Here is a 10,374-nt window from a genome sequence, read left to right as displayed (position 1 = left end):
GAGCTGGTTCTAACCTATAAAGCCTGAATGGCCTGGACTCAAGTTATCTGAGGGATGCATCTCCCTTTATGAGCCTGCTCGAGTGTTAAGATAATCAGACAAGACCCCCCCATTACCTCCACAGGTACATCTGATGGGGACACAGGAGGTCTTCTTCTGTTGCTCCCAGAATTTGGAACTCCCTGCCACTGGGGGCCAGGCTGGCCCCATCTTTGCTGCCCTTCCACAAGCAGGTGAAGATCTTTCTCTTCAGGCAGGCTTTCCCTTGGTGATTGGTTGCCTGAGCGGGGTTTTTTAATGGATGGGTATGCTTTTCTGCTTTTGAACGTGTTTTTAATATTGCTTTTACCATTTCTTCGATCCTTTTTATTCTTTGTATACTTTTTTAAAAGCTTCAAATGTTGTCTTTTAATGGTACAAGCTACCTTGGGTCCTTTTGAAGGAGAAGGTGGGGTAAAAATATTTTAAATAAATAAATAAAATTAGATCAATTCCAGCCGTGAGGTCTGATGACTAGATAATAATTCCCCTGTTAAAGGGGCAGGACTCTATAGCGGTTCAAAATGTTCTAGAAAAATCACGTCACATATCATCACCATTATGTCAGAACTCTACAGTTGGAAGGGACCCTATGGATCGAGTCCAGCTTGTGAGGAAGGCACAGTGGGGGAATCGATCTCCACTGAGCTGAACACCTTAACACAAGAAAAGAAAAAGGTAACATTCCTTCCCTTGGATGAGATATTTGTCAAATGTACAATGCTGATATGAAATAGATTTGTTGTTGATAGATATATTCTATTTTAATTTCCTTGAGCTTGTCACAGTGAGTTAACGATGGCAACTCAAAAAGACAGAATCACAACAAATTAATGAAATTGATTCAAAAGATTTATTAATTGACAAACACACCAACTTCACATCGTGGTTCTTTCTGAATTGCCCTCACCAAGATCCAGACTATGAGGAATGGCTTTATTACTCTGGCTCTTACTCTGGATGCAGCTGAATCTGCACTAAAAGCATTTATACGGTTTGTCTCCCGTGTGAGTTTTCTGATGGTAAGACAGGTGGGAGCTCCAAGAGAAACTTTTTCCACACTCAAAACATTTATACGGTTTGTCTCCCGTGTGAGTTTTCTGATGTGAAGACAGCTGGGAGCTCCGAGAGAAACTTTTTCCACATTCAAAACATTTATACGGCTTGTCACCTGTGTGAGTTTTCTGATGTGAAGACAGGTGGGAGCTCTGAGAGAAACTTTTTTCACACTGAAAACATTTATACAGTTTGTCTCCCGTGTGGATTCGTTGGTGGGAAGTAAGGTGTATCCTCCGTCTGAAGCTATTATCACACTCTAGGCATTTATAGGGTTTCTCTTCGGTGTGCAACATCAAATGCCTTTTCAGGTTCCCACGGAAGCACTTGCTACACTGTGGGCATTCATACGGCTTCCTCCCAGTGTGGATTCGTTGGTGGGAAGTGAGGTGTGTCCTCTATCTGAAGCTCTTTCCACACTCCAGGCATTCATACGGCTTCTCCCCAGTGTGGATTCGTTGGTGGGAAGTGAGGTGTGTCCTCCGTCTGAAGCTCTTTCCACACTCCAGGCATTTATAGGGTTTCTCTTCAGCGTGCAACATCAAATGCTTTTTCAGGTGCCCGCTCCGGGAGAAGCACTTGCTACACTGTGGGCATTCATAGGGCTTCTCTCCAGTGTGGAACCTTTTATGATAAACGAGGCCATTGCTGTGAGTGAAACATTTCCCACACACATTACATTTATACGGTTTCTCTCCCGTGTGGGTCCGCTGATGACAAGCAAGGTTTCTCTTCACACTGAATCTCTTCCCGCACTCCAAACATTCGTAGGGTTTCTCCCCTGTGTGAATGGTCATGTGCTCCTTAAGACGGGCTTTATCACGAAAGGCCTTGGAGCAGTACGAACACTTGAAGGGCTTCTCCCCTGTGTGGACCCTCAGATGACGCTTCAACTGAGATTTCTTGCTGTAGGTCTTCCCACACTCTAGGCATTTAATATTTTCCTTTGCTTGGTTTCTTTCTGCTTGGACTGGGACAGTGGGCACATCCCCAGCCTCCGGATCAGAGGACTCTTCCCTCCTCTTTTGCCCCTCTCTTGTTTCGCTTCGTTGTTGTTTTCTGCTTCGAGAGTAAAGTTCTTTCACTGGCCCTCTACAGGGTTCCTCCTCATACTCCTGTCTTCTCTGATCTCCTGTTGAAATCATGGCAATGAGGTGAGTCAGAAAGGGAAGCTCTAATCAGCAGACAAAATGTGCTGATTCGAAACTGCTGACACACACACAACTAAATGTGGCAGGTGGATACAGGATGGTGCACATCTGGAACAAATTCTGAATGGCATTAACCGCCAGTTGGTGTAACACAGCATGTGAGACTGGGATCACAAAGACCTGATTGCAATTAGGGATGAGCTGTTTGGATTTTGTGGACTACAAATCCCATCATTCTCCACCGAGGGAATTCCCTCATTACAGACACTGTAATTTTGGCTCGCCTGGGAGAAAAGGCTAAGCTAGAAGGCTTCATGGCTCAGAATAGACCAAGCTCTGCCTAGCTTCCTGTTCAGAAAGGAAGTTCTCACCTAGTACTGGGTCAGTTTCCTTTCTGAAGAGAAACCATGGACACAACGAGGCTACACCAAGCCACTGAGAATTCCAGCTTAGGCCTTTTGTCCCAGGTGAGTCAAATTTAGTCGGTCAGATCCTGACGCCCAGGGGCAGAGCCACAACCTAAAGAAAACAGCTCCGTTGAAGAAACTTCTTTAACCAGCAAAAGCAAAGAACAGAACCCAAATGGGCCCGTGACACAAAAGGTCAGGAAATTCACACTTCTGTCTGATTTTCACAGTCGTGTCACACATGGAGTATGGGAGGTGTTACTAAATAACATCCCTGGAAAAGCCCCTGATGTTGGGAAAGTGTGAAGGAAAGAGGAGAAGGGGACGACAGAGGACGAGATGGGTGGACAGTGTCGTCGAAGCCACCAACATGAATTTGACCCAACTCCAGGAGGCAGTGGAAGATAGGAGGGCCGGGCGTTCTCTGGTCCATGGGGTCACAAAGAGTCACCCTCCCATGATGACCTAGGAAGTTACAGGAGATGTAACTCTGCACCATCCTGTTAACTAAATCCTATAACTATTAGTGGATTTTATTTTAGCATCACCAGCTCTCTTTGAGCTGACTTTTCTAAAAGCTTGAAAGCTTTCAGAGCTGAATTCATTTCTTAGCTTAACCCCCACCAGGAGTTAGCAGGAAAATCCTGTTAGGGTATATTTCTCCTAAATTCCCACTCTTGGCATAGGGCCTCACTTTAGCCTATCCTATCCTGGATTTCTGGCCAAGATTCCCGTTTTAATGTATTGCTTTATCACAGTTACTGTTTAATGAAACTGTTCTTATGTTTCATCAAGTTATCTCTAGCTTATGTGATCGGCAGTTCCAAAATGGCCGGCGAGTGCCCAAATTGGCTGCCGCTAGTGTTTTCGCGCCCTGCCTTCGCTTACCGAGGGCACGAAAATGTCGGCGCTATGGAGGAACTTCGCTGAACGGTGAGTTTGGGCCCCATAGGAACGCATTAAACTAAGTTTAGTGCGTTCGTATGGGGTTTTTCGATCCGTTTAGCGATGTTTTTGCATAGCGATGATTAATCCGGAACGGATTAACATCGCTATGCGGGCCACCACTGTATCAGCTTTTCACTTCTAAGATGATGATTAAATGTTTTTCTAACAAGGGTAACCACTTTCCTCTAAAAAGTTCCCTAACTTCTTCTAGATTAGAAAAACAGAATGCTGGCTGTTCAAACCCAGGGAGAATCATCTCGTAAATAATAAACATTCTCACTTAAATATTTTCTGTCGACCAAAGGATAAATGGGATCTTTACCTAAAGAGGCTACATTTGCATGAATCTCCGCCATAACTTCCTCATGCAAAGCTCTTTGGTCCGGATTCAGCAACGCCCACTCCTCCTCGGTAAAACACACATTCACCTCTTCCAAGATTAGTGGATTCTAATAGAGAAGAAAATACTTTTTTCCCCTTTCAATGCTAAAATGAACATATTTTACTTATGAAGGCCATAAACAGCGCAAGTAAGAGGCAGGTCACGTTTGCCAACAGAAGGGGTCAGCGCTTTAGGGACAAAACCCAATTCTGGGTGTTCTCGGACAGAAAAGCAGCACTTGGGAGAAAAAACATTAAATAAATCAGATTTTCATGTTTGTCTCCATGACCACCTACTTGCCAAATGTTATTTCTGGGCCTAACTGTTTAATTAGTTATTTGTTCAACAACTGAGGCTACCCAGGTCCAAAATTACTGGCCACTGCCTGGATCTAATGATCGGGAACTGTCAGACAATACATGTATTCCTCATTCTCTACACCATGACCAGGAGCAAGGTGGGGCCTCTTTATTCTCATTTACTGTTTTCTAATTTTTAATATTGTGTTTCATATTATACTGGGTCCTTTTTTGGGAGAAGGGCAAGGTAATAATTTTAATCAATACAAATAATATATATTTTTGTTTGATTTATTTACATGCTACCTTTCTCCCCCATTAGGAGTTCCAAGGTAACTCGCAACAACTAAAATACACAGTACTAATAATGCCATACCATGCCTCTTGGAAGCCTACAGAATATATTTTAAAAAATTTAAATACGTGTAGCTGTATGTTTATCATGAATAATATTCACTGGTCTCTTTTGACAGAGCCTATTTACCACAATGACTCTCCTGCTACCTCTGGGATCCTAACCACCTTGCTTTTATCTGCTCGTCCCTGGCAACTAAAATAAGAACTGCTGGATAGCTCTGTGGTTTAGATCCCTGCCTGTGGAGCCAGAGGTTGGGAGTTCAATTCCCCCACTGAGCCTGCTTGACTGGGGCTGGACTGGATGATCTCTAGGGTCCCTTTCCAGCTTTGCAGCTCAAAGGTTATCATTATGACTCAGAAGGACATGCTTGCCCTCCCGGTTTGCAGGTGGGTTTCCCACAGGTTACGGATGCAAAGAATCAAAGGGAAAGAGGCAGACACTTTCAAGCCATGAGCGACTTCATCCTTGATTTTATCGTTCCTGACCTCAAAAGCCACTCCGATTCCATTCTCCACAGCAGATGATCTAGTTGTACACGTTCCTTGCACAGCTTGACCACCTGCAAGGGGGGGAAAAGTGTGTGGGAGAATATATTTTATTCTTTATATCAGGTATATGCATAGTACAGCCTGCATGCGACACCCCTAGACCATTTCTGAACCCAGCCTCCTTCAGACCCCTAAAACTGGAGCTTTGTTGGGACTTTTTGCAACCTCGCATGGTGCCTGTCGCTTGTTTGGCTGAGAGGGACTTTTCTGGGCTTGGGTGCCCGTCAATTTATCCAGCACCAACCAATCATTCCTTACGATCTCAATATTCAAAGGGAGCCCCGCCTCTCTGATGAGCACTCTCCTTCCCTCTCTTTCATCTGTTGGAAGCCTTTTCTGTTGCACGTTGTCTTGCTGTTGATCTGTTCATGCCTGCCGGTATTGAAATGTTTTTGTTCCACAGACTAACCACGCCTGAGTGGGAATTCAAACTCAGGACTCTGGAGTCCCAGTCTGTCCCTCTCTTAATCACACTACACTGAGTATCACTGAATATCTCTAAACCTATAGGCTTTAGAGAAAGGTGCAAAAGCCTATAGGTGGAAAAGCTGCAGAACAGAGCGACTCAAATGATGACTGAGCTGGGGCACCTCCCTGAGGAGGAAAGGCTACAGCGTGTGGGGCTCTTGAGTCTAGAGGAAAGGCGCCTGAGGGGGGAACGTGATGGAGAGGTATGAAATTCTGCAGAGGGCGGATAAAGTGGATAGAAGGAAGCTCTTTTCCCTCGCAGGCAATACCAGAACCAGGGGCCCTCCACTCCAACTCCACTGAGTGAGGACAGACAAAAGAAGATATTTATTGACGTAGTGTGTGGTTAGTCTGTGGAACTCCTTGTTTTTATTCTTTCTCCTAAAAAATGTCTCAGAGTGAGCTATTAAGATCTTCAGGGCCAGGGAAGGAGAAAGGGGTGGACGATTTGGAGAACTTGTCACTATTCTGCTGTGAGCTGGAGGACAAAAAAGACAGAGGAAAAGGGAGAGTGAGCCGTCCCCTCCCACGTCTAACGAGGACAGTAACAGTGGTGCAGAAAAGATGACAGGAGAAGGCCTAGAGATAGGAGGAAAGGGGGAGGATCCTAAGAAGGAGAAGAGAAGGGTGGAGGTGTTCCCAACATCGACATCAGAGGACAGACGGAAGTCTGGGGAAACAAAGAAGATAGTTGTGTGGGAAGTAGAGAAGGAAGAGGAAGGAGAACCTCGAATCTTTAAAATACTCGCCCGATCAAGAGAGGTTCGGACCATCTCCCCGCTGAGGGAGGAAGATTCCTGTGACCGTTTGCCCCTTTTATGGACAGAGTTACCAATAGACGTTGGCTATGTTGGCCCTGCAGAAGCTGTTGCTGACAAATCCATTAGTGTTGTTAATCAAATTTCTATTCCAAAGAACTCGACCCCTCCATTTCCCCCCCCCATTCAAAAATCAAGGAACTGTCATACCCTAGTGACGAACCCTGTCACATCTGCTCTGTGGATCTCTGTACTTCTGCTGCATTACACAAAGGAATTTGACCAGAAATTCAAAACTTTAGAAGATTGCTGGTGGAAAGAATGGCCTTCCCTCCAGTCAATTAACTGTTTTCTTTCTTTAGGTTCCCATCTTGATAATGTATATACCCACTAGTTAGTTGCTTGTATCATTAAGCTGTTAGTAATTTTATTTTTTATTGTATTTTATCAATTTTTGTAAGCTGCCCCAAGTAGACGTTGTCTAGAAGAGGAGCGGGGTATTAATCTAAATAAAGTAAAAGAATGTGAACAACTGCTCTTCAAAACCTCCAGGTGTAGGGATTTGCTTTACAAAACATCTACAGGGTATTACATGCACGCATACACATACAAAATAACTCCTTTTGAAAGCCAGAATTAGAATTCTAGCCACTTTGGGAAGAAGGAGGTGGACTTTGAAACTCACGGATAGCCCCCGTTGCTCACCCCTGCTGTACATAGATGTTATGTTTCAATTATTCAAGCGAATTATGCGCCTCACAAGAGTTTCCTTAAACTGCTGTTGTGCTACACAAAACATTAATTTCCTAAAACCCAGTCTATGTTTAAAACGTATAAAATTAAACCCATTTTTCTCCCCATCTCTGCACACACAGGGAAACAGTAAAACCACATAAGAACTTTAGAGGAGCCCTGCTGGATTAGGCCAAGGGCCCATCTCGGTCCAGTTTCTTGATACAGTATTTCAGTGGCCCCCACCAGATGCCTCTGGGAGCCCATGGGACAACTGGATACCTATGTCCTGATCCCCCTGCCCTGCATCTGGAATTTGGAGGGACCTTCCTTTTAAGCCTGGAGATTGTACATCCCCATCATCCTGGCTTGTCACCTGCGATGGACTTTTCCTCCAGGAATCTGTCCAACCCCCTTTTCAAGGCATCTAGGCCAGATGCCATCACCCCATCCTGTGGCAAGGAGTTCCACAGACTAATCACCCTCTGGGTCAATAAATATCTTCTTTTGTCTGTCCTCACTCTCTCAACACTTCGTTGGAGTGGAGGTCCCTTGGTTCTGGTATTGCCTGAGAGGGAAAAGAGCTTCCTTCTATCCACTTTATCCGCCCTCTGCAGAATTTGATACCTCTCTATCACGTTCCCCCTCAGGTCCCTTTCCTCGCGACTCAAGAGCCCCACACGCTGTAGCCTTTCCTCCTCAGGGAGGTGCCCCAGCTCAGTCATCATCTGAATCGCTCTCTTCTGCACCTTTTCCACCTATAGGCTTTTGCCCCTTTTCTCTAAAACCTATAGGTTTTAGATATTCAGTGATACCCAGTGTAGTGTGATTAAGAGAGGGACAGACTGGGACTCCAGAGTCCTGCGTTCGAATTCCCACTCAGGCGTGGAAACTCACTGAGGGTGTGGAACCGGTAAAACCACTCCTTAGATATCTCACTTACCTGGAAAGCCCTATTTGCGTCCTTATACGCGGGTTCTAACTTGAAGGCACAGAACACCGACAGAACAGAAGCAGTCCTTCAGCAATCCTTACCCAGTGAAGTATCACCTTCATCCTCCTCTAGGTGGTCATTCCGAAAAAGCAGCTCCTGTTTAGCACCTGACAGATCTCCTTCTGTCCCGGAGGCAGGGCCGGACTGGCCATCTGGCAATTCTGGCAAATGCCAGAAGGGCCGATGGTCAGAAGGGCCGGTTCTTGGGTTCTTGCCTCAGCGCAGGGCCAGGCTGAGCCCCCCTCCCCAAAAGAGAGCGAGCGAGCGAGAGAGCGAAAGGGAGCCTTCCCTCCCCGCGCCCCCTTGCCTTGCCTTGCCTCCTCCTCTTCCTCCTCCTTCCTTCTCCTCCCGCCCCTCCAGCTGGGGCGTCCCCCCCAAACCTCCCCACCCGGCCCAAGAGCGCACCCGCGCCCGATGGGGGGGCAACGCCGAGGACTGGCTCCTAGCGCGGCAGTGAAGGCAGGCTCCGGGCAGCGGAGGCGGCAGCCATGGGGACGCGGCCGCTCTGCCTCCCTCCCGCGCCCGCGGAGCCGGCGGCGGTGGCTGCGCGCTTTGTTCGAGGCTAGCGCGGGCAGCCGAGACGCCGCGGCTTCCCGGCCCTGCCTGCCCGCCGGCTGCTCTCGGGCCGCGGCTGGTACTGGTGGCCGGCCGGAGGGTCTGGCCAGCGCATCCCCCGCCCCGCTCGCTCGCTCGCTCCCTTGCCTTGGCGCGCCGGGGCCGGGGAGGGCCGGAGGGCGGAGCGGGAGCGGCGGCAGGAGGAGGAGGAGGCAGCCTCGCCTCGGATCCTCCCCCACCACCCGCCCGGCCCGGCCTGCCCCGCTGCCCGGGCGCCCAGGTAGCCGAGAGCGCACGGTGCCCGGGCGCGTCGCCTTCGCCAGGCGCCCTTGGCCTCTCCAAAGGGAAGCGCGCCGCTGGGGGAGCGGGCGCCTCGGCTGGCCTTCCCTGGGCGGGCGGGCGAGGAGGGAAAGCCGGGGGGGCCCAGAGAGGGGAGGAGGAGGAGGAAGGGGCGAGGACAGGGAAAAGAGCGGATGGGGGGACTGGAAGAGGTGAGGAGGGCCGATCGGAAACTGGACGCAAGAAAGCCTCTCCTCCCGGGCAGGGGTGGCCATGCTGCCTCCCAGGAAAGCCCCTCTGACGAGGCTGGGCTGAAGTTTCGTCAGCAAGCCCAGCCTTGACCAGAGGGATCCTGACCTGGTCCCGGGAAGATCAACTTTCCTGGCCAGTTTTTTTTTTAAGTGAAAATTTCCTCATCAGAGCTGGGCTACGCTGTATTTGTTTCACCGTCCCCTGAGAATGTCACAACCCCGCTTTAGATACGAGTTGCCTTCTTATCCTGCTCCTTAGGATGCGCTGCAGCAGAAAAGATACACTCCTCTTGCACAGGGAGGTTCTGTTTATTCGTTTAGTTCATATCCTCGGCTCCCTCCCAAGTTTTATCCTCCTCCCTACAGCCCTGTGAGGTAGGCCAGGCTGATGGCGAGAGCACCTCGCTCAAAATCCCCCCGGGTCCATAGGGCCAATCCTGGCCCAAAGCCAGGTGGGCCTGTGTCCCCACAGCCGGTGGGCCTGTGTGCTCTAAATGCCAGGGCCGATTTTTGGTCCCAGTCCAGCCCTGCCCGGAGGTATTCTTAGCCACCTCCGACTGCTCCGGCAGGTAGACAGAGGATTGGAGAAGAAATGGAACAAGACAAGGCAAAGTTTTGGGGTTATGCCTTCTTTCACATCCCTGGAACATCAAATCTTTGGGCTAATGACCTCCAGGCTGATTTAGGAGAAAAGCTGGCCATTCTAAGCCCCTTGGAATGAGGAGAGCTTTAAAAAAAAAGAGAGAGGAGGACGACAAATCCCAATATCCCCTTGTAAGCACGGCCAGGGGCCGATTTATCGGAGATGTTGGGCCTTCACAGCCCTTGGAAAAGATAAACAAAGCCCTAGAACCCACCAACCACCAACCAGGGTCACCGGCCAGGGGCTGATGGGACTTGTGGCCACAGGGAAGCCATTTTTCTCAACTGGGCATGGCATTCCCAGGACGAATCGTTCATCTCACCTGCTTTTTCTCCTCCGCCTGGCTCAGGAGGAAGCCTTCGGCCAGGGCCACCGCCTGGGAACTGGTCTCCGCTTCACATTCCCTCACCCAGCTGGACATCTCCGGAGGAAGGATGGCCAGGAACTGCTCCAGGACCACCAGGTCCAGGATCTGAGCCTTCGTGTGTTGCTCCGGCTTCAGCCAT

The 10,374-nt window shown here is 48.8% G+C and overlaps 1 protein-coding gene across 1 annotated transcript in view; it reads right to left on the bottom strand.

Moving 5' to 3' along the window:
• Positions 1-878: 878 nt before the first annotated feature.
• LOC144587169 (uncharacterized) overlaps positions 879-10,374 on the bottom strand; it is a 68,831-nt gene continuing 59,335 nt past the window's right edge. The window contains 2 exon segments of the mRNA XM_078386786.1: positions 879-2,227; positions 3,924-4,050. Of these exon segments, the coding sequence (XP_078242912.1) occupies positions 1,017-2,227; positions 3,924-4,050 (1,338 nt within the window). The 3' untranslated portion in view covers positions 879-1,016.

This window comes from Pogona vitticeps, chromosome 2 (genome assembly GCF_051106095.1).
Source record: "Pogona vitticeps strain Pit_001003342236 chromosome 2, PviZW2.1, whole genome shotgun sequence".
NCBI classification, from domain to species: Eukaryota; Metazoa; Chordata; class Lepidosauria; order Squamata; family Agamidae; genus Pogona; species Pogona vitticeps.
Note: the sequence above shows the minus strand (reverse complement) of the source record. Positions and strands in the feature narration are given on the sequence as shown.